Genomic DNA, 26,348 nt, shown 5'->3' with positions numbered 1-26,348 from the left:
CACATCTTGACGTTATCAAAAACGAAAATATACAGTCACCACCTTGGTTATTAAAAAACTACGTGAACAGTGAACTTAGTTCATTCTCGAAGAAAGACACCTTGCCCTTAATTTACAATCAACAACTCCATTCAATCATTGACGATCTTCACGACTACACCAAAATTTACACTGACGGCTCTAAAATGGAAAATGGAGTTGGAGCAGCGGTAGTACTCCATGACCACGTCAGCATGCTGAGACTACCAAACTTTAGCTCAATTTACACAGCTGAGGCAGTGGCAATCTCCTTTGCCCTGGACCTCATTAAAACAACACACACACATAAAGCAGTAATCCTAAGCGACTCACTAAGCACGTTAAGAAGTATCGATAACCCCATCACCCCAAATGAGATCACCAGGAAAATACATAACCAACTCAACGATCTTACACAGTCAGGCCACTCAATCACTCTGATTTGGATTCCTAGCCACAATAAAATCTCGGGTAATGAAAGAGCTGACGAAAAAGCTCGTCAAGCATTAACCTCCCCTGACGCTATTAAACTCAACTGTTTTACCCTAAACGACGCCAGATCCTTATCAAAAACAATTGCAAACAATTTATGGCTACGGGAATGGAAACAAGGCGCCTCTAAACTTAACCAAATCAAAAACACCATTCACACATGGCATTCCCCACCTGATTTTTCAAGAAAGATGGAAGTCTCCATAAATAGAATGCGCATAGGACACACGCAGCTAACTCACCAGTACTTGATGAAGAAAGAAGACCCACCCATTTGCGCCAGTTGTGGTACACTTCTATCTATCAAACACATCGTATCTGAATGCCGTTCCTTCGAATCGGACAAACGAGAAGCTGGAGTATCAAATATTATATCGGAAGCCCTCCACCCAGACAACATTAGCCGCATGATGTCCTTTTTAATCAAGACCAACCTAATTAATAAACTATAATCTATTATGTCGTAATATGTGTAATATGTGTAATGTTTTTGTAAATAATGTAAATAGTGTATACAACAATTATCATTAACAATGTAAACTATGACAGCCAATGGCCTCCGCAGCCGAGGCTTATTTCTAATAAAAAAAAAAAAAAATTGTTAAGGAGCATCACCTTTACCGATTATTTTTTAATTCAGTTGACATAAAGTTTGACGGATAGATTGCATTGAATACTTTTTTCTGAATTCAAATCATAAAAATATATTAATTGATGACATTAATTTTGATATTAAAACTATTAGAAAGTCGCCATAAAATTTGTATTGAGAATTTTAAATTCTGATGGAGTTATTTACCTATTATGCATAATATATAGCGAACGATTGTGGCTTTTTATCGGTACGTGCAATTTAGTGATGTGTTTGGATTCCCTAGAATTTGGTTAGGGGGAATTCCCAGGAATATTTCAAAGACCAGGAATTTATCGGAAATAATAAAGTTTTATATTGTTATAAATTAAACCTATACCTAGTTTTAAATTATCTGAATAACAAATATTTTATACTCTAAATATTACAGGAGATGAGGAAGACTTTTGAATATTCAAAGACCGTATTTAATTTATATTATATAAAGGTAGTTTGGTAAATATAATATTCAAGTAATTTATAGACGTAAATATCATGTGTTGATTATATGCAGGATTTTAAATAACTACTTTGTTGTGATAATTAGTAATTATTTTAAACTGCCTAGTTCCATCGTTTTACTCGTACCTGTTAATTAACAATTTTTGCAAGAAATGTCTCTGAGAGGTAGAAGATTAATTCTTAGTTGCACTCCACTCACCCACTCACACTAATAATAATTTACGACCGTCACGTCATTGATATCGGTTCGTTTTAAATTTTCACGGATACGACGGGGAGAAAAAAGACTTAAACAAATAATAACCATGATAATTAATATAAACCTTGCGTGTTTTCCTGGTTAAAAACCACCACCGAAATATATGAAAAAAAAACACACATACACAATAATAATATATTATATCTACGTTGGCAATTGGTGGCATGGTCTCTCGAGTCTCTGAGACCATCGGGCTGACGTCGAAGTTTTTAATTTCATTTTAGTCGTATAATAAAGTGTAAAAAAAAGTTTTAAAATATTTTTGGCACGTTCGTAATGAAATTGTGCAGTGCAGTGTTAATAATATCATAGCTTAATACATAGTACCTAACTATCCACTCGCGATATCGATGATGAGGCAGACCACGAAATGCGGAGCACACGAGTCATAGTTCGTATTAAGGTATAATAATTGTTTTGCACACTTCAATTTATAATAATGTTATGAAATTGAAAGAAATTCTCAGGACAAAATGAAGATTAAGAATTACGTGATGTAATCATATTGGTACTTGGGCAGCATCCGATTTGAGCCCGATGAAATAATTACATGTTAATTATTTAATTTAATAAACACATTAAATGTTGTGTTCGAACAGAGTTAGAGTTAGTAAAATATTTTGACCCTATTAGGGATATATAAAATATTTCGTCTGAATTAAGTCAGGACATAAACAGTTTTGTTTTTGAATTGGGTACGAAAAAAATTATTAATCTTATCGTAATAATGTGATATACAAATATATAGATTTCGTACTTTATCATCAAATGAAGATTTTTTTACAAACTATATTGTATACGTAAGTATTCAGTTGGATGCGAACGATTTCTAAAGCTCATGGATTATTTATTTAAAAAATGAGTTATATATATCTGAGGCAAAGTTCTCTAAAAAATTGTGGTTTGAATTTTTAAACCGTATAGGTACAAAAGAGAACTTCAAACGCACGTTTAAATCCTTTCATTTAGAATTTTATAGAACAATTTACACGAGATGAATATTATCATATATAATAAAAAATTTCAAAGAATGCAAATAAAAATGTTGTTATTCCGATTAAAAAATACAAGAAAGGTATTATATAATTATTTTATAACACGATCGTCACTTAGCTTCGGGAAACAAAGTAAATTAGTAAAGTGAATCTAAATCCCTGCAATTCCTAAGCCTAAGTATTATTAATACGTTTGCAAAGTGAGTATAAAAGACTTCGAAAATATTTACATATTTTTACATTTATAGTGGCCTGAGGAGATTTGGTAAATCACACGAATTCGTCACATAAAATAAATCATATTACATGTTTATTTTTCCATTTAGGAAGTTTATATTTTATATTGAAGAGTTATAAAACATATAAAACGGTACACTTATCATATGCCTATTGAAACATCATAACATAAAGCTGAATACTATGTAGTACCACACTTGTATACGGTATACCACATTGTACTAAGTTTCGCATACATAGGCAAATATGGAAACCGCGGGTGTGGAATAAAAATTCAATTGTTTTTTACTTTTGCAGTGTCTACATATTTACTCCGAATGTTTCACAAATGATGACATAATGATAGTTTATTTCATCTTGCGTTCTCTTGCATGTGATATAATTTTAATTGTTTAACACAACTCTGAAACTCACGCAGGTAAAGTCATAGAGTGAAATAAATTCTAAAAAAAAAAAATTGTGTTCACCAATCTAGTTATATCCCACATTATTTTCCAATTTAATTAATACCAAAAAATCTGCCAAGTGTAAAGAAGAATCATTTGCAGTAGACTCTTTAAATTTAAATCTATTTTTTTTTTAAAACAAAATTATATAAGCTTAGGTAGGTACTAAGTAAATAAAGTTCTGTGCTTTTTTTTGCATTCCAATTAAAATAATAATTTAAAAATTTCGTTGCAAACCGCATCATATTATATAAGTAACTAACAACAGTAACAACAAACAAATGAGCAAAGAAAATAAATTAATTAATACACTTTCTAAATCTATTTGAATTTATTTTGTTTTAATTTTCATTAGTTTTTTTTACTGATTTGTATACAACAGCTCAAAAGTTTTAATTTTAGGTTAATACGTGGGTTATTATTGTTTTACGTTACAGTGTAGGTATTTAACAAATATTATCAACTTAAGTATGATATAAGGTTTAGAAGATAAGATATTTCATTTACATACATTTATTTTGTTTTTTATACTAGTTAATTCATAAGTGAGCTACAATTATTAATCTATTTTATACAGGTACCAAATTTGTAAACATGATTTTTTTTTTTAAATGCAATTTTCGGTGTTTTTGTTTTACCGCAATATGCTTGTGATTTCCAAATGTGCTAGTCATTTTTAGTGGTAGGTACTTATCAGCTTTTTGCAGTGTCATATGATTTCTATAATATTTATTTACAAGCTTTTGTAAATATACTATTTACTATTGTAATATTTCTGTGCGATAAGGTTCCAACAATTATTGTTTAGTACTGTATAACGCTGACATCAAAACATCAAATATTTGTATCTTAGAAATTAATCCAGAAAATTTAATGTTTTTAAACATTTTAATATTTAAACGAAATTTTTTGTTTTGATTTTTCATAGTTCATTACAAAATAAACAGTAGGTATTAAATAATATTGATATTATTATTTTTAGCCATTTTCGATTTCTTATTAAATGCTAAGGTTGGTCTATTGTACTCTATTTTAACATTATTTCACCAATAACTTGTTAAACTGCATCAGTAAATCTATCATTTAATAATATGAAAAATATTTTAAATCTATAATTAACATGCACGTGCAATTTATAACAATATAAGTTTCGGTCTTGACGCGAGCAAACGGATGGCAACATCGCTTAATAATGAGCTTGTTTGAGTAGGTGATCTATCTATAAATCCTAAAATATGTAAATGTATGCAACTTGATCGAATTATAATATAAGTAAATTTTCGTATTCCGTATCATTGTGTTATCGGCCGTGGCCATTTTCCTCTAAAAATGAGATACCGTTTTCCTCCACTGTTCATTTTCCTCTAATAAATAATAAATAAAATAATAAAATAATAAATTTAAATAATTTATGCATAATCATAAAAAAATAATAATAAATTGATTATAATATTATTATATATAATATATAATTGCTCGGACTAGCATTTTTCGATAGCTAATTTAGACAGGTGATACCAGAATGTATAATCATCAACCGATAAGCGTAAAATGTGATCGTAGCCTTACTCTATCTTTATAATACGGAACGTAATATCAAAACACTCTAAAATATTGGATTAAAATAGATATAATTATTAATTTTAGAAGAAAATATTGTAAAGGAAAATGGAAACCTTTTTTTTTTTTGGTGGAGGATAATGGACAGCGGAAGAAAACGGTACATCGTTTTTGGAGTAGGTAAAATGGAACTCCCCGTATTATCTAGGTTAGTTTACAGCATTTTAAGTTTACAGACGAGATAAATTCTTTTCATTTTATCTATGCCGTATAAAAACAAGTGCCAAAAAGTTTGTAATTGTAACCGTTTTAAAGTTTTTAGGTCTTTTTATAAGAGAGGAAGAGAGAAAATACGAAACGTATTTATTATATGATTTTTTTGAATAGCTTTTTTTTCGGTAGTAGTTTTTGACCATCACTGACCTGTGCAATATCGAAGATAATCGATGTGATTTAATATTATTACATTATAATCGAATTGAGATAACTCCAATATGTCACACACAATCAACTCTGTGAGCGATTAGCTGTCATCTCGTAAAGGAGAATTTCAACCTGAGTCACTACTCACCATTCGGGTCACCCAATATCAAATTATTATCTTCAATTCGGATAACCGGATCACGTGTGTCCCGTGGGATATCAAAAATCCCCACATCTGAGTTTTTAAAAGTTCAAACATACGTAAGTTCTAGCATGATATGGAAATTAAATAATTGAATGCAGTTTATACTCTTTTTGGTGCATAACTTCTTTACGGTGTACAATCTTTATAATAATATTATAGGTACTCATTTATTATTATCAATTTATTTTTGTCATTAAATCTTTATTAAATTTACATCATTAATAAATACAATATACGGAAAATAAGAGTAAAATGGATATATATTATTACAATTTATAAATTGTTTGGATGATGCTGTTCCAAAATGTAAACTGTTAATAGGCTTAACAGTGATCTAGGTACATAATATTTTTATATAATACATATTCAACTTACCAACTACGTCTATGTTGTCAGTGCAAGCGCGCCCACAGGGGGGGGGGGGGCAACGGGGCCATTGCCACCCTGGGAATTTTTAACTGTACTTTAATATCATGCATTGTATTCCATTTTACCATCAAAAATATAAAATAATATATAGTCATATAGAATAAAACTTTTTCGATATTATCAGTAATTATATGAAAATTAATTAATATAATCAACAGTAATCAAAATGCGGAATTACAGATTATCATCAATAGTATCACGAACTATTGTAATATTTTCTACCTAGCATCTGGTTAGGTTAGGATATTTCGCGGAATACAAAATATAGAATCTCCCAATCCTAATGATTATAATTTATTTGATTTTGCAATGGGCTATTTTTAGTCAGTTTAAAAGGTTTATTTAACCCAGATACGACAACAACTATAGATAAAATAACTCGTGGAAACGCGATTCAGTGACGACCAGTTAATCGTGTCTCGTGTCATTATGAAGAATGTAGTGAAGATAGATTAAATGGATTAGCTTAGTTAATAAAGACATTGTTAAAAAAAAAAAAAAGGAAAGGTTATAGATGATGTTATTCAGTTATTTTGTATGCAACCAAGAAGAGTTTAATTTTTATTTAATGATTAATAATGTTTAAATGTATCTACAAACTTAAATAAATATAAGAATATTGTTTAAGTCAAATTACTAAACATCTAAATATTATTATTTTATTATTAAATACTACTATTAATTTAATTCTACTATTATTTAATTAGTGAGTATATTGTATTTTAAGTAATTTTTATCTTGCGCCTAGTGGGATTTTATCCTGCGGGCGCGCTTGTGTCAGTGAGTTTTAAAAACAAATTATTGCCATACAAAACTATCTTCCATCCAATATCGTTATACGGCATCCAAATTTGGAGCCTCTACCCAAGCCTTTCAATCAATTACCCTAAGACTTATCACTGGACTGAACACAAGTTTTTTTCCTTTGTGAACGTATGCGTGTATTTTTTTTCGTGTTGGAACTTACACATGTAGGTGATTTTTACCTGCCATGCAGTCTCGTGTGGGAACTTAAGCAGAGGCTAATTAGCACACCGCCGACCGACTGTTTGATTTATGTTTTTCTGGAAAAAACACGGAGGTGCTAAACTAGGTCACTAGAGGAAAATAAAAAAATTGTGCGTGATACAAAACACGTACAAAATTGTGTAGGCACACAGAAGTGTGTACTGAGGATGTGTTGATGGACTTTCATGTTTTGTGCTAGAGGGTTGTTGATGGCAGATGGGGTGTGGGTGAGATCGTTGGCGTCGCCGTTAAATTATCCTTTGTGAAGCTTGGTGTAAATATGACACTCGATGGAATGTGCTAGCAGTATGTATGATAGGAAGGAACTCCCATCGTACATAATATAATCTTTAATGTATTAAAGTATGCAGAAACAATAATGTTTTATCACAATTGATGTATGCAGGACCATCAGAAAATAGTGTATTTAAATTTCTAGACTAAAAAAAGATATCTATTTTTCCGCGTGTTTAAACCAAGAGACAATTAATATTATTAATTAACAGTACTACCCTCAATATATAAATAATTAATTATATGCTAAGGACATCACCCAAAGAAAAATATAATTCATTTGGTTTGATAATACAATTTATAATTTCGTTTTTAATTATTATTTTCTTTGGTTATAAATATATTCTTATTAAGTTTCTTTAATTAAATTTGTATGAAATATTAATCATACATTATAAAAGTAATATAAAAATTTGTGACTATGCTTCATAATACGTCTGATCAGATAGAAAAAAGGAACACGAAACACTAAAAGTTTTTTTTTAATACAATGATTACTTTTTTAATCATCTTAATATTAAAACCCTAAGGAATAAATCCATTTTTTTTTTACCTAAATTTAAATGATTAAAAAACTGTTGCGGGTGAATATTGCTGATGGATATGAGAGAGAGGTGAGATGTATGATAAATTTGTTAGCGTAACATATTGTATACTATTAGGGTTGTTTGTCAATTGTACCGAATGTTTTAGACTACCTGAACTATAGTACAAATCTTTTGCAACAGTGCGTTTATGATAAACTAAAAATACTGACAGTTAGACAGATTAGTATAATTTAATAAATAAAAAATAAATAATTTCTCAATGTTTGATAAAATACTTGAATTCTATTATTTGTATATAAAATTAAACATTTTTTACAATATAATATAAATGTATGTGGTATACATAATGCTATACAAATATACAATTAAAAAAAAAACAAAAAAATACGTTTTAGCAAATTAAAAATATAAAATAGCTTACTAAAAGTAATATAAATAAACAAGTATAAATGACTCAAGATAATTAAACGACACTACATCCATATCATGTTTTATTTCAGATAAATTTAAACTACCTATTTTAAATCCTAATAATTGAATGTAAAAAATAATAGTAATAGTTAAAATAATAATATATATTATGAGTTATAAATACCTAACTTAACCTAAGAGTAAAAATATACATGTACTGAAAATTATTATTGAAATATACGTGCATTTGTGCACTAAAAACACTGAAATTTCTCTTAATTTTTTTATGCGATTTAACTAAACCATAAAAAAAAATTTAAATTGACTTATAATTTATAATTAAAATATGCATAATATACATAAAAAATTTTAAATAAATGCGAAAATATACAAAATAAAATCTTGAATTTAGATTTATACATGTATAAATCAAAATTATAGTTGATCTAGAAATTTGTAGGTCCATTAAGTAAAACTATATAAATTCATTTTGCTTTTTTGCCCAAATTATCACACAATAATTTGGCGAGGGTGTCAAAAAATGGCTGATTGAAGAATTCTGCTACCGTTTACTAATATAAACGAATGAATATTTTAATTTATATAATATTTTAAAATTTTATATCAATCAGTTTTTGGAAATAAAAGAAAACGTGACAGCGGAAATTATATAGACTTCCTGGAAAACGACAAAACACAGATCCAATAGCGTTGGGTTTTGTATGGGTAGATACCTACGCAGAACGGAAACGGATATTCCACTGTTATCTGTCATTATATAATAATATGACACACATAAATTATAATATTTTAATGTCATATACTTCAGCAAAGAAACGGGTGTGTCATGTGCGTATTTCTATCATCACACGTATTACCCAGAAGGTAACCAGGCAGGAGTTCGATTCACATAATTCACAACGCAAGTGGTGACAGTTGTTACGAATGTGTGGATAAGTGGGGATACCAGTTAATGGATTTAGTACGGTAAAAAGTTCTAAATTATAACATTTATACTATTAGGAATAAAAAAATTGAATTAAAAGCTGTAGGTTGATGGGCGGAGGTCAAATGGTTCAGCTTGCCTCAGGTTTACAATTTTTCAGCACACCAATGGCTGAAATATTACTTGAATTAACATCATAATAATTTAAAGTGCAGACGATTGTGAACTTTTTCATTTAAAATAATTGTTCTCAGAACGCTGAATAATATAAAAATCGAATTTATGGTGAAAATGTTCAGGTGGCATAGCTCTAATACAATTTTAGTCCCAAAAAGTTTGAATGGTAAAAAAAATAAATGTATTTTCCTCCGTCGCAATTGAAAAATGTTGTAGGCTGCGACGTTTCAAAAAAAAAAAAAAATGTCAGTTTTCCACTAATTATTGAGATACAACCGTTTACTAAGCGTGGATGACATATGATTTATGACTTTTTATCTGATTCGGATTTAGTGGGAGTAATAAGTTAAATTTTTCCCTTTCTGTGTTTAAATATGTAAAAAAAATTTGTTCCACTTTCAAGCCGACAAATCGATATTGGACAAAAAAAAATTAATCAACAAAAATGTCTCATAAACAATCATAGTGACTATAACCTTTGATTCAAACGTTTGGTTATTAAGTATGATTAAATTGTAGGTACCTATATAACAATGACTATACAGTGATGCGTCGAAGTGAAAATAAATAAGTTTTTATTTTTTTAGGTGATTACAATTAAACCAAATAATGGATTTAGTACGAAAAATCTTAAAACAGTCATATTTTTACTGTAAAGCGAAAAACAAAATAAATCATTATACACTTAAAGCTGTGGATATGTTTTCAAATGATATACTTAGCCTCAGACCTAACCATTTCCATTGAATGACTATTCCACAGAGCCAAAAGACTGAAAATTTGTCTACTCCGAATAAAAAGAATGCCATATACTTTTGACCTTTTTTTTTTTAACTTTTAACAGTTTAGTTGCCATCTTTTTTGAATCGTCTATTTCCTATAATTACCGTAGATTAGACTTATAGTAATTGATACGCTTAGCCAGTACTTGCCATACTCGTAACCCTAGGAGTTATCCGTAAACCTGAAGAGTACGTATGAACTCATGCAACCTTCCTCTCAATCCGAACGGTAATTAATCCTCCTTTTAAGTGATATATTTCTACCCCTGGAGTGGAGGGTCTAATGAGAAGTCCTAACAATAATTTGAGTTTCGCGACCAGTTCGAGGATGCGCTGGTTACGTAGATTAAGAATCACATGCCCCAGAAGGAAGAAGCTGTTAGACCGGAAGTTTAGGGGCTCGTCGATATTAATTTGTAATTTTTGAAATTTTGATAGAAATACTTTCTTTACTTCCTGCGTTTTTTTTCTATATTACTTATTTTATAGGAACCGCAAAAAAATGTATTACTGAGGTCCAAAAAATCGAGAATCCGGTTAGGACTACTATTTTAATACTTGGTCTAACAAGGTTATGCCAGATAGATTATTCGTCTCTCCAAAGTGTAGGTAAACACTGGGTAATTGATTTACTATCTATGTCCGAAATAGCAATAAAATAACGGTTAAAATAATGAGCATTTCAATATGAAAATTTCAGTTTTCATTTGAGCAGATTTTTATTTCACCACATTAATTTTTAAAATGTGTATTACTTAGGTTTGAAAAAAATCATAAAATAATGTGATAGCCAAACTAGAATATTGTTCCAAGTTTTTTTATTCATCTGTTGTACAAAATTCATTTGTTTTTTTAAGTAAATTTATATTTTGAATGTAGGCAATTTTATGCTTTGTTAATTTATCAAAAATAAATCTTTTATCATTTGTCTATGTTTACTATATGAAAGGTTAAATAGAAAGACATGAATATAACAAAAAAAAAGTAACCTAACACTTAAGTTAAGGCATAAAATGTTGGTTGAAAGAGAATAGTATTTTGAAATATATAAATGGAGAACAAAAGAAATGTCGATAAGCAAGACGTACTGACATTAGGGTCGTCGACCGAGATGTTATCAATAAAAAAAAATATGGTTCCATTGCAATGGAGAGATACTTTGTTATTATTGTTTGAATTGTTAAGTATTTAACGCCATGAATGAGGGTATCAAGTTACACGACTATATAATAATACCATGGAGTATAACACTTTCGTTGAAACAATATGAGCTATTAGAGTTCAATAATGGAAAATAAAATAGGATTCGTTCAGAATAAAATAAATTTTATGAAGCGTTATAACAACTATGGATATTATATGTACTATGGATATTTCTAAAAATTGATTATCACGATTTATATTTTCAAAACACATCAGGTAAAATGCTAATAAATAGTTGATAACTTGACTTAAGTGGGCGTGATTAGGTACTATTAACGTTTTTCTAAAATTACATATAATACTGGCTTTTTTCATTTTTCCAAAAAAAAAAAAAACAATAATATTAATAATAATAACATAAATAACATTTTTACATATTAAAAAAAAAGTTCTAAAAACTTCTAGCGTTATATAAAACAAATTTTACTTTTTTAACGAAAACTAGAAAATAATATAGGAAATGATATGGTTTTTTTTCATTCAATTCCAATGTGTACTGTCGAAAACTGTTCATCAATGTCAATGCAACTATCTATCTATATATTTTTTATGGGTAGTGGGAGAGTGATTCAAAATATGTACATTGTAATTTGAGTTAAAACTAATTTCAAGTTTTGACATTTATATAAAAATATGACAAAAGCAAGATTTATTAGAGAAAATATTTATGATGGTGTCGAGAATACTATTTTATACATCTGTAAAATTATAGAGACTTTTTTTGGTGGAGGTGGAGTGGGAGCTAAAAGAACTTGATCAATGTTAAATTACACTTTATAGTTTAATATTACCGCTCAAGGTAGAGTGCTTGATTAAAATTTTACTGGGTGACAAATGTACAAACGCAATTATGTATAATTTTTTTAAATATAATAATATAATTATATAGTTAAGTATGTACTATGATACTTAACTGTGGACTTTATTTGAACAAATTTGTTTAATAAGGTAATAGAGCAACATTTAAGGGTGTCTCTGAAAATCATGCTTATTATATGATTTTATCTTCCCAGGCCTGACTGTGGTCGTCGAGAATTAGGTAAAAGTGATATTGCAGGTCTATAAATAATTTTGTTGAATGGATCATTAATCATCGCGTGATAGTGTTAATGTGATAATAAAAATATTGCATATGGTTTTCACAAAGTTGAAAATATTACGATTGTCGTTATTTTGTTTATTATGAGACTGCGTAATATTATTATTACGACCACCGCCTCCATAACCTGACCCCTTTAATGTCGTTACAAACAATTTATACAGTTAATACACGATATAAAATAAAAGTCATTATCATTATTACTAGCCATTTGGGTTATTTCCGAAGAGCGTTTTAAAAGTTTGAAGTCCTAAAACAAATAACTAATATTCGATCATCTACAGACTTTTCACTCTCCCTGCCCGAACAAACTTCTCAGGGAAAAACAATATATATGTATAAAAATACTTAGCAACAACAATATATATATGTTATATATATTTAACAATGTATAAGAAATTCTATACGTTTTCGTACAGCACCTTTCCACTTCCTGCACACGTATTATTATGAGCACTACGTATAGGTACCGGAAATTCGACGAAAGAATCTTGAGGACGACTTTTGAATAGATTCAGCAGTACTTGATTTCAAAGTGCAATTAAAAGTTTATGTTCAGAGAAAAACTTCAAAATTCTTTATAATTATCGTTGTTACCCTCTTTGTTTTTTAATATTCCCAATAATCCACCCATTTGGTAGAGCAATTAATAAGGCAATAAAATGAAAATATAATATTTTTAATCAGCGCTCTGTTTACCGTCTTCTAAATAATTATTGTTATGGAAGGCGTTTTTCGAAATGAAATCATGTTTGATATAATATGCTTACAACAATAAAATAATAATTTATAATTGCCATACCTATATAATATGCCAATATAGTTTAACTATAATCATTTGTATAGAATAAATGTATCATTACGTTTTTGGAAAGTTTAAATTACTTATTTTTAAATTACTCATGTTTCCAAAAAATAAAACTGGTCACTATATTGTATTTTAAGATAACTTTTATTTCTATTTTATTTCATAATTCTTTTTTTCGATAATTTGGATACATAACCAAGAAATATCAAACATGAAGTTTTTTTATAAATAAACTTTAAAAGTTTAGTTACGGAGAGTAAAATGGCGATATATAAGCAAATATTTTTCGATAATTATTTTATTTTCGATTTTGAAATATAAATTATTACTAAAATACTTAAGATCCACTTGGCAAGATAAATTAGTAAAAAATTTTTTTTTGTAAAAGTATATATTGCTTTAATAGTTAAAAATATTATATAAGAAGACATTTTTTTCCAAAAAAAAAGGGAAAAAAAACAATAATTATTAGTTATTACAATACTAGGTATACAAACACTAGGTACTAATGCTATAAGCTTGTTAAGGGTAAAAAATATTATTTGGTTAGAATATTGACGTTTAAATATTTTGATTAAACGTAAACGCCTAAATCGTTGCAATTAAATAATTTAAAACTAAATTTTTAACAGATAAAAATACTAGCACAGAAATAATATGTTTTTTATAATGACTAAAGTGTATTAACACATACTTTTGTATATGATTATTGCATAAAAAGTAAGAAACAATAGTATACTGTGTAACGTGACTAAATTATTCCCGTGAAAACATTGGAACTCTGTTCGTGTATGGGTAGTAATAGATTATATCAATATCACAAATATATCGATCATCGGGACAATGAAAAAGTCCGAATGATAACACGCATCCGTGCACGACCACACACGCACTCCTATCGTATCTCGTATTCTGACTATATATTTATATACCGACAAGGCCACCACCACGGCATCGCATCACTGGGTCAAAATAGTCAGTCGTCGTTCGCTATCCAGCCTGGTCACCGGCGTAACGGCCCCTTTTACGACCAGTGTTCCATCCATAAGAATAATGGAGTAGTACAGCCCGATTGGCCCGGGCTGCCACCCGGAAGGTAGTTGGATGCAAACGAGAGCAATAACAACAACAACAACAACATCAGCTTTTCCCATGCCAGTGTGGTGTTGGCTTTATGCGGTGTCGGGTAAAATGCCATGTACTCCATATGGTGTAATATTAATAATTATAAAATTTGTACTAAAATCATAATTCATATAGAAGAAAAAATGTACCTTATATAGTATTATGTATTTTAAATCCACGTTTCTCCGACCTAATCCGTCTTGGATTCGTGGCGGTCGGTCACTTTTAGTGTTCGACCGTTAGGGAAACTTTACAACTGATAGCAGTAGAATAAAGTAATTTTTGTCCTCAAACCTTGGTGGTTAAAAAAGGGGTTATTGAACAACTTGTAAAGCATTCAATATTATTTTTATTATTATTGTTATTTTTAATTTTTACATTTTACTATATTTTTTGGTATTTTTAAAATATATTTTTTTGCTATTAATAATGACTATTCTTAACCCTTTGCCACCTCCCAGCCACGACTAGTTCACCTTTAGTTTCGTTAGTTTCAGTCACGACCCACTTGAGTTTATACTCTGCCACAGTGGTGGCTACTTTGTGGGTTTTAAAATAAATAGTATTGAAGTTTTTTTTTTAAAATACCTATATCACCCACCCCACTTCACCACCAATTCATGCAATTAAGTCTATCAACTATACCGTTCTCGCCACTTTTTAAATAAATAAGGTTTGTGACTACTTCGCTAAATTGCGTAGGCGCCATTATTATTTAGACTCAGAACCCACACACGGAGCTACAACTATACACTATTTTATTTGGCGAGAGCATTTATTAAAAATGGAAAAAATAATGTCTGTTTTTCACACTATACCTATCATACAATATAATCTAGGGTATGTTTGTCCATTTGCTAAAAATATCAAACTCTTAAATAATTAAAGCACATCGTATTTTTAATTTTCTTTTCGTCAAAAAGAATCGTTATTTTCGTTCATACGTTGACTAGTTATATATATATATTTTTTTTAATAAAATAGAAAAATAGTAGTTCAGAACTACAAAAGAGTACCTATAATTTATTATTTTAATACTTTCTGTCAAATATCAAACGAAAGGACCAGAGCTCAATTAGGGGGGACACAAAAGATGTATTTATATAGGTATAGCTAAAAGAGTTTTTTTTTTCTAAAAATGCTAAATTAAATTAATATCTGAAGTAGCATGAAGTATGAAAGAAATTTGTAGCTTGATTGGCATTGTACATAATTAAATCTAAAAAAACACAAAAGTCATCGATCAATCTAATAATGTCTACTTATAACATTATGTTATGATATTACCATTAATAAGCGAATCGCGAATTAGATGCCTATTTCATTATAATACATCATAATACACAAGCGTGTTTCAGATTGTCCGTATGCAAGATGCAACCCATAATGACCAGATACGCCATGTAAAAGTCTGATGTAGTCTGGTATAGTATTGTATCGTGTGCATGGTTATCTCGTTTAAATGAAATATAATAATTCATTCATTTGCAGTCTTAAAACCTTACAAAACTAATTAGTGAAATTATATTATTTAGATGTTTATGTGTAGTGCAGTGAGTAATCTGCTTTAACTATCATCGCCGGAGCCCATTGGCCAATGGCTGCGCGCTAATACCCGGTATAGCACGAACGTTGACAAAGTCCACCAATTAAAATTGTATTTCAATCAGAAATATAGTTTATGTAGGGACATATAATATTATATACAACTAAATATATGAATTAGCTAACAATTTTACTCGTATAAATCCACTTTGATCAATCAACTTATATATTTATATATTATAATATGAATTATACTGAATTGAACGCACTTAACGTCGTGATTGACTCATCTCATAATATATTTTAGTAAGTTATGAAAATAAATGTAAACATTTGGAAAAAAAAATATAAGTTTAGATGTTCGAAACTTTCATCAGAGACATTTTTGAAATTATATGAATGTAGTTAGAGTGTAGTAGGTACCTTAATATTAAATTTTCAAGTTTTGAATTCCAAAATAATGTATTTTGAAACTTAGATTTTTATCATATAACTTAGAGTAGCGGCAGGTGAAAAATATTTTTGGTCATGTGCTAAAATTTTGAAATTAAATTTTAAAAAAAAGCAGGTAAGTGGGTACTGCTCTGCTGTACATTAGTGGGACGGGTGGACTTCTTACTAGGGTAGGTTAAATTTGAATGTAATGATAGGTATCATTGTATACGAAAAACGATTCTGAACGGAAATAATTTGTCAGTCTAGAATATAATTATATTTAAATATTGTCATATATTCTATTTTGAAACAATTATTTTATTTTTCAATTAGGACGCATTTTGCATAAGGCATGGTTAATCAATTATTCCAAAAACATTGCATGTAGTTATCACAATTCATAATACCTTATATTATCATAGATATACATATACCTGGTTTGAGGATAAATTGTTATCATTACGCGATTTAATAAAAATTTAAAACTCAAACGCTCAAAACATTTATTCTATAATGACGCGTCAAATTTTCTCTATAGCTATTTGAAGAAAAACTTATGGAAAACTTAGTGTTGAAGTTTTTAACCTTAGATATAAATACAAACAACTTTATGAATTTTGAACTACAAAATAACTTGCAAATATTCATGGTTTTGACGAATTTTTGTCAATATTTGAACTTCAAATGCTAATAAAAAAAATTTGTGCCTATATATTCTTATAATTTTTTAATCACTATAAGAATAACTTATAAGAAACTTTGTATTAAATATTCAAGTATTTTTATTGGGCCAAAAAAATTTATCGACACTTCACAAAAATTTTTTCAGAAAAATTGAAAATTTCAGTTGTCTATAATATCTCAAAAAAAGTCAAAATATTTTGAAAATTAAATCATATAAGATATAAAGAAAATGTCAATCTAAATAACCGGTATAATTTTCAAGTCAAACATTTTTGAAAATTAAACTGTATATAGATAACACTAACATAAACATTTGGTGAAAATTTCAAGTATTTACAGTGATTTGTTGTTGAATTACAACCTTATAAAAAAATTGATTTGGTCGAAAACTGGTTTTGCGTAAAAATTCCCATTTTTCTGTCACTTTTTTTTGTGTTTCTCGATTTTATTGAAAATTGTTGGAGAATGTTTACTTTTGACCTCTACAATGCACCAAGTATATTCTCTTTTCTATCGAAAACCACCCTCAAAGTTTGAAGTTGAAGCATTATTTCGACTAGTACGTAAGCATAAGATTTAGACCACATCCATCAATGTATTATTTATATATTTTGATTTTATCGAATTCATTGGTTGGGGTAAATTATTCACAACTAATTGTATGTTGACACGAATATCGAGTTTATAATGAATTAATATCTTCAAGAAATTAGTTTAAATATTGAATGATGAAATACAAATATGTTCTGGTGTCATTAAAATTGTTCAACGTTTGATAAATTTTTGCAGTAGGTTTGCCACCCCCATTATACGATAGTTTTATTTTATTAAAATGTATTTACATATAACCACCCTTAGCAGAACGAAAAAATAAAATCATACAATATTTTTATATTGAATTTTTAGGGCTGACGAAAATTAAATGTGAGACATTTGATTGTCAAATACTCCACTCCACAGCCTTTCTTTTTCGACGACCTGTTAATTTTCATTCAATCTCAAGCTTATATCTTATTTAAAAACGTGACGTATCCCCCAAAAATTATTTAAAAAGTGAGAGTGGTAAGGAGCTAACATTTCGACCACATCTACCAGAAACAAGCCAATTCAACAAAAGTCACGTTCGGCTGAAGTCTGTACGTAAGTCTACCTCGCAAAACTTCAATTAAATTTTAAAAAAGTTTTCATTGTTCCGTTTTTTATTTTATTTATTTGCATCTCTATTGTGTATAGAAAGTTCAAAAAGAGAGTAAAAGAAATAATTTTTATTTAATTTTGTTTTATTCGACGAAAAAATATTAATAATATTAGAAAAATATTAGTTACCTAGTATAATATATATTTTTATACTATTTTATACTATTTTCATTGATTGCATTACGTTTAACTTATTCTTTAAGCAATCAATGAACTCCTTACAACCTGAACTTCAATTAAATATTAACATTATCAACTACTTCTTAAAGATAATTAAAGTATATAACCTAATTCTAGCATACTGTAAACTATATGTAATTTGAATGTTCACTAATGGCCAAGTAGCCAATAAAATTATGATCAGTGAAAAAAAAAAGTGAACTCTAAAAAATTCAAACAATATATTATAGTGACTGTACTTTATTTATTATAGCTGAACTACAATATTTATATTATATGTGTTGTAATATACAATTTTAATTGAGTGTTTAATTGTTTTGAGATGTTTTTAAATAAATTGATATGTACCCTAAAAAATGTTGTCCTCTATACTTGTAATTGAGTAATGTATAATTTTATTTCAAGATAATTCAAAAAAGAAAAAAATTACTATGCATTAATCTGTATTGTCAAATGTCGCACGTGAGTTATAAAGAAAATCTCCTAATACATACCTTATATTATATTATGCATACTATGCATAATATTTGATTTCCTTCATTGTAAAATTGTTTAATACAACAACTGTATCCGATCAATTACATTGATCACATTCTGTTCAAACTTTTTAAATTATGAGTATTATAATATGACTAGGTGTAAAATATTAAATGTATATTATTTATTGTAAATATCGTATTCATTAGCATAAATTTGCGTTATTTTTGACGAAAAAGCATCTCCGTCCTATATATCTTCGTAGTCTGTGACGTATGTTTGGAGCTTCTTTAAGAAACGAAAGTGATTAGAATAGGTAGTATATTCCGAAAACATCTAATAGAAGAAAAAAATGATTTCAGATCGACAATCACTATCAGCTTAAACTTTTTAAATGATGATTTAAATGAATATAAAATATTATATTTTTATTGTAAACATCGTATCCATTAGCGTAATGTATTATTATTACGATGAAAAAGCAAACCCGTATAACAGAGCTTTGTAGTCTGTTCAATTATTATTATTTATTTTTTAATATGTAGGTATGTCGCGCTTTAATGATATCCATCGTTAAACGTACAGTCATAAAAAAATTGATTGCGTTTTTTTTCAACCGTCCAATTTTCAATATATATATATATTTATGTAATCATGTACGGTACATACTTCGGCACAATATTATTGTGCATATATTCCCTATATACAGGATGATTCACCAAGCATGCTCAACCCTATTTATCCAGTTATGTTGATTCGAATTCTCGTTTTTAAATATTTTAAATATCATAAACGCGTTTTCGGATAATATTTTTAACTATTTATATTTTATCAAACCATTCAAGTAGTGTATTGTGGAAATACAAAAATATATTATTTTTTTAGTAAAAACCAACTTTTTTCTTCCATGTTATGGCAGCTATTTTTTTTTTTTAATATCGATGATCTAAATTTAAATTCAAATGAGTTATTTCTGTGGTATTCGTATTAAAATGAATACCTAAAGGATAATTGCTCTTAAAAATGGTTTTATGAAAATTTAAAAACTATGTAACTAATATTGAATCAAGTATTTATTTTACTTGCACAATGTTTAGAAATTACAAAATGTTAATACTATACTTAGCTTAATAACCATAGTTTACGTCAGTGTTTTGATATATTATTATAATTAAATAACTAATAAAATATTTGTTAAAATTCGACCAGCATTCATCAAAATTTCAAAAAAATCATCTGATTGACGCTTTAGGTACACGATAAAAAAGTGTTTCTCATTCAAAAGTAAAATTATTCCAAGTATTTTAAATATACTTAAAAATTACAAAAATCATTATACAAACAAATACTTACAAAACAACAATTTTTAATAGATATAAGAGGATGAGCTTGCTCTGGTTGACCACCTTGTATAATTGCGCTATGTATTTATCCGATCAATAATATTATATTTTTAGCTACTGGAATATTAAAACGCATAAAGCAAGGTCGAAGCAATAAAACTATATCATAATAACATTCGTTTGTATTTTACAAAAATATAATATTGATTCATAGCTCCTATACTAGTAAATAAAGTAAAAAAATATGCATAATATATTTTAAAACCGCCAACGCGTCGCTGTTAATTAACCAGAATCTACCTGCCCAAAAATGATTGTGATTAACGAAACATCATAGTAATCAAAACGAGTGTATAAAAATTATAAAAATATTTGATTTTGTGAAATAACCTTTTCACTTTTGCTACCCTGAGACGAATTATTATTAGGTTTATATTGATACCCCGCCGGGTGTGCTTAAAATCTTCTAATATTAATATAACGACGCATGCACCTTTTATATGGATATATTATTGTAATAAAATGAACAATATTCGTAAAGATACTTGACGGATAACATGATACCCATCACTTCTAATGACGCGACGAGCTTACTGGATAAAAAAATATAATAATGTTTTATAAAACAATTGCGGAAAGTCTGCGCATTTTACTATATTATTATTTCTTACCTTCGCAACACTTTGATTTCGTTGTCCAGAGAGTCCTCTTTGCCCTTCAATGCTTTTTTGTCGATTATCTTCACGGCATACATTTCGCTAGGACGTTCCTTGCTCACAGCCAATCGGACTTCGGAAAAAGCACCCCTGTAAACACAAAACTCGTGTCAAGTCGCATTACAAACTATTAATAAAAAACATATTCTACGAACAATGCTCCTCCTGTAGCACCTATGAAGTATATATATTAGTCATACCAACCGGTCCAATTAAGAAAAAAAAATAGACGTCCTCCCAACAACCTATTCGCAAAAAATTATTATGTTTCTTTCAAACAGCGGAGCAGTGGCGCAACTCCCGGGGGGGGGGGGGTGGTTGGGAGTGTCAAACACCGGGGCCCAAAGACTGCAGGGGCCCCTGGGCCCCAGCCTAAATAAAATAATCTATTTCCATATTTGATAATAAGTTTCACAATAAATATAAAAATCATGACATTTTGATCATTAATATTTATATACCTATTTATAATTTATATATAATGACTAGTACAGTGAAATGATTGCATTTATTTTGCATCTTTTTGAATGCTTATATACAGTGATGTAGTTCTAAAACAAATTATGGGTAAACGCCTTAATCATTGTAAAAAAAAATTTGGGGCCTACGCTCTACAACCCCCCTCCCCCAGTCATCCCACCATTATTCGGTACTTGTACAATCCAAAATCTATTTGTCTATATAATATACAATAGAACCTCATAAATTATGATTGTTATATTTTAACCTCATTTTTTGAATACGGGTAAACAAGGATCTAAGATAGGTATCTTTAAATCATGGGTAAACGTAAACAACGAATCGAGATTCGCTTCTATATTGTTCTATATTGACAATAGTAAATAATTTACGACGCTTATCTTTTTTTTGTTATTGAATATCAAAATTTAATATATTATACTACCCAATAATATTTCCTAAATAAATTTTATTGCCTAGGTATAATTGGGTAACGTTAATACGTATGGTTCATGCCTTCATGGTCAGTGTACCCGCGTGTACCCTACACTACACCACTGCTTATAAATATGTTTGGTTTCAGTGTTAATTCAAATACATTTTCTTTTTCTTAAGTGAAAACAAATTTAAAATACTTTTAACAATATAGTTTTCATTATATTACTCTAAAATATATAAAATATTAAAATGTACAGTATATAAATGACTAGTGTAGTCTTAAAAGTTATAATTTTTATTTGTTTTTATAAGAATATTATGATTTATGTTGTTATTTGGTTGGTAAAACTTTTAATAAATCTATTAACTTAATTTTAATATGTGGTATTGATAATGAATAGTAATTACCACTTCCATTTCAGTAAACTGATTAGAAACAGTTGTTACAACTTACAAGCGTATAAGTATAAGTTATATCATTGAATACATTACCTAATTTTTTCCTTTTGGCGATTTTCATTTTATCGACCAAATTTTGTTCACAATAATAAGCATAAATAATTTTAATTAGGGCCCCTTAGTTAAAAGTGACACTAGGGCCCCAGTTAGCCTAGTTGCGCCACTGCAGCGGAGTAAGCGAGATGAATCTAGTTCATCTTAACTCAAAGTTAGTGTTAAGGGACATATAGTTCATTGCATCCATATTAATGTTTAGAGAACGACAAGTGAATGTCACTTATTTCTCATACATAGAGTATGAACAATATTTATATTTTTAGAGACAATTTTACAAATAACAGTTAAAATTACATTTTTTTTTTATCATATGATGTTTTTTATAATTATTGGTAATGAATTACAGTATACTGCGATATTTCATTTCTGTAGATAATATACATATAATTTTTAAATAAAAATCTGAATTAATAGATCTAACGTGAACTAGTTCAGTATTTTCCAAGTTTGAACTTTCCAAACACTACTCATATAGTAATATTATTGTATACATATGTATAAATTATGTATTATATTACATATGGCCACTCATGAGTCACGACCCATGGTACACACGATTTTTAATAAATTGGACAGGTTGGGCACATTAAAGTTTTTGGTGCTTACGGTGTAAGCCAATATATTGTTCGTTAGTTATTCAATTGTGTGTAGGTTAATAAGACTAAGTTAACTGCGGGTTGGTATTTAAATAAGCTTAAGGTTTGTAGTTTCGATGTTTGATTTAACTTTATATATCAATAGATATTGATGATGTCTTGTTTTATTTTGTATTCTTTCACTATTATTTACATAATTAATGGGTATAAATATTAAATATTTTGTTATGTTTATACTGTATTTTCAATCATTATGTTATTTATTTGTATAACCCTATATCTCCAACACAATAAATGCTTTAAAGTGATGGATAAATCACAATATCTACTTAAGAACAGTGACGCATTTGTTACATTTAAATTTTAAATTAAAAAAAATTACATTCATAAAACTCCACCAAGAATCTGAATTAAAAATTATAAAAAGCTAGACTGTAAAAATACTTAAAAACTAAACTGTAAAATATTGCAATAAACACCTGTGTAGGTAATACTATTTTTTTCAGCATTTATTTTTATATTACAGGTATATCTATGGACTTGCTGGCTATTAAATGATGATAAAATATTTTATCGATTGCTGAAATCATTTTTCATGCACTATTTTGCTGGAATCGATGTTAAAAAAAAAAAAAAACAATCACATTTTTTAGAACTGTTTGGTTCATACATTTTATGCGATGACCATAATAAATCTACACGTGTAGGACACAATGGAAAAATATCGATGACCATACAAGTATTGTTGACCGTTTGGACACGGTAGTGTTTCGATTATATGATGTTCACATGGCAACTAACTAAATCGACTAACGTATTTTGTGTAAAATTTCAACATCGGTGTGATCATATCACATGTACTTGGTATGTGCCTTCACAGTCTTTGAAATTGTCTATATTTTATTACATTTGCCCATTTATCATTGTAATACGCAGTTCTAATGGCTGGAATTGAACAGGTAGTTTTTTTTTACTTTGCAGAATTTGATCTAGTATAATATAATATTATAGCAAGATAGTAAGTGATTATCCATCATTATTACATATTTTGTTAAATGAAATGAATCGAATCAGTCTACTAATAGATAATAATCTACAAAATATTTTAATTTAACCGAGTGTACCATCCGGACACAATAATAATTAAACCACTAGGTACTTATAAATACCAGGAGCGTGGCATCTGAAAAATCTAAATATTTATTTAGATATTACGTTTTTTTTTTTTTTTATGAATAATAAATGATCACAAAGTACGTTTTCAAGAAAATTATAAGATTTAGATACGTTAAAAATGTATAGGCATAAACGCAACCTAACCTAACCTAACCACACGTAGTTGTTTAAAAGTCTGAAATAAATCTTATAACTTGTACTTATTCGATTATAGCTGACTAATTATGTGTTAGATATATTATTATTCTATGCTTTTGTAAATGATCTACATAATATTAATCTAACCCCATGTATGCACATGCAGACGGACGAACACGTCGAACACTGGTGGTACAAATAATAATACTACCACTACTGTTACTGGTATAAGCCATACCAGAGATGAAATACCAGTGGCTACGAACTCGAAACGTTTATATGGGAATTAAATTTTATTTTTAAAAATGAATGCCAATGTGTCTTCACTGGAAGGCTTCTTAAATCCGTCATTCAAGCCATACAATTGATCATTATTTTTACATATTATTATTCCATAAGTAACAAACTGTGGAATATATATTATGGAAAAAATAAAAATATTTTCAATAATAAAAAATAAGACCACAGTGCAAGAATGATTAATTCATTAGTTGACATCTTCCGGAAAATTAAATTGAAGGCGGCCCATTAAAAATTAATGTAACAATGTATTAAAAATAAAATCACGCGATGCCAATAACAGTCCAAAATAAATCACATAATTGATGTATTGTATTATTAATATCTACAGATAAAATTGAATGATCGTTATGAATTTATTGGAATAATATTATTGTTCCCTTCGAATTGGTATGAATTAAATGTGATAAGGCCGATAGACTAATTGCTCGAAAATTTCAGAAAACTGGAATTTGTAAGTTATTTCCAGAAAATCATTCCACTTCAAAGCATTAGAAATTTTTGGTCAAATTTTTCCTTGAATTTTTAATGCAAATCATTCTTTTCAAAAAAAAACTTTTATCAAGAATATAATCTGAGAAACCGACTAACGGATGAACGCAGTGACGATGAATCATTTTACCTTATCAAAATTTAAAATAATAATATTAAACCATTGTAAATACATATTTGATATACTTCCCATGTTGTTAGGGGGGAGGTCGAACCCCTAGTCACCACCTATACAAGCGTATACGGCCTTGATACGACCATGACCACTTCTATTTTCTTAACCTTATTTGTATAATATAATACGAGTATACTTTTGTAGAACAACAGACGCTAATCGCATAGTTCTCACAGTCATATTTCGTTGTTATTGCGATAATAATACGAGTATAATAATAAAATTATAATACTTTCTTTAGGTACCATACGCTTTGAATTTGTAAAACGAAAAATTAAAAAAGCAATACGATCGACGAGAATTTATATTGCCTCGCATTAAGACCTATCGTGGAAACAAAACTTATAACGGGTTCAGCTCCCATGCCCAGCGGGGCGTCAAGTCGTGTATATTGTGTGTACCTTTAAATGTGAAAATAAAAGTTTTTAACTAAATTTTGATAGCCTTACACACTTTTTCATCGGCGTTGTTTTTGTTTTTTACTTCAAATAAAGTCAGTCTTTTCCCCGTTATTTCTAAACTTTTGCTACCAAACTATATTAAATTATATTACACCCCGAAGTATACCTAACACCAAACTCGTATTCGCGAAATCTTTTGTTCGTATTGTTTATTTATTTTATTTTACAGCCGTTCGCGATAAAACCGACCGACTGCGATGCCACTTTTATTTTTCACGAGACGTAAAGCATTGGCCCTCTAAATTCCTATACTTTCTGAAAACATTTTCAAAATTGTTGCAAATAATTGTAAAATATGTGATCCCATGATTTCTTGACCATTAAGTAAAAAAATAAGTTTGGTGGAAGGGCTGAAAGTTAAATATTGCCCCGCTCTCTGTCCGATTACTTCCAGACAAATTATAAACAACTGTAAATTAATAGTGAATATGTTCATAAATTCAATTCTGGAATAAATTAGTA

The 26,348-nt window shown here is 28.6% G+C and overlaps 1 protein-coding gene across 3 annotated transcripts in view; it reads right to left on the bottom strand.

Moving 5' to 3' along the window:
* Positions 1-26,348, bottom strand: part of LOC107163193 (Calcium/calmodulin-dependent protein kinase I) — a 396,057-nt gene that overhangs the window by 127,220 nt on the left and 242,489 nt on the right. For all 3 annotated transcript variants that reach the window (XM_015510478.2, XM_015510479.2, XM_015510480.2), the window contains exon 2: positions 21,091-21,225. In XM_015510478.2, coding sequence (XP_015365964.1) covers positions 21,091-21,225 — 135 coding nt within the window. The remainder of the gene's footprint in view (positions 1-21,090; positions 21,226-26,348) is intronic.

Source organism: Diuraphis noxia, unplaced genomic scaffold (genome assembly GCF_037042655.1).
Source record: "Diuraphis noxia isolate RWA-SAM2 unplaced genomic scaffold, SU_Dnox_SAM2 contig0001, whole genome shotgun sequence".
NCBI lineage: Eukaryota > Metazoa > Arthropoda > Insecta > Hemiptera > Aphididae > Diuraphis > Diuraphis noxia.
This window is presented reverse-complemented; position numbering and strand designations above follow the sequence as displayed.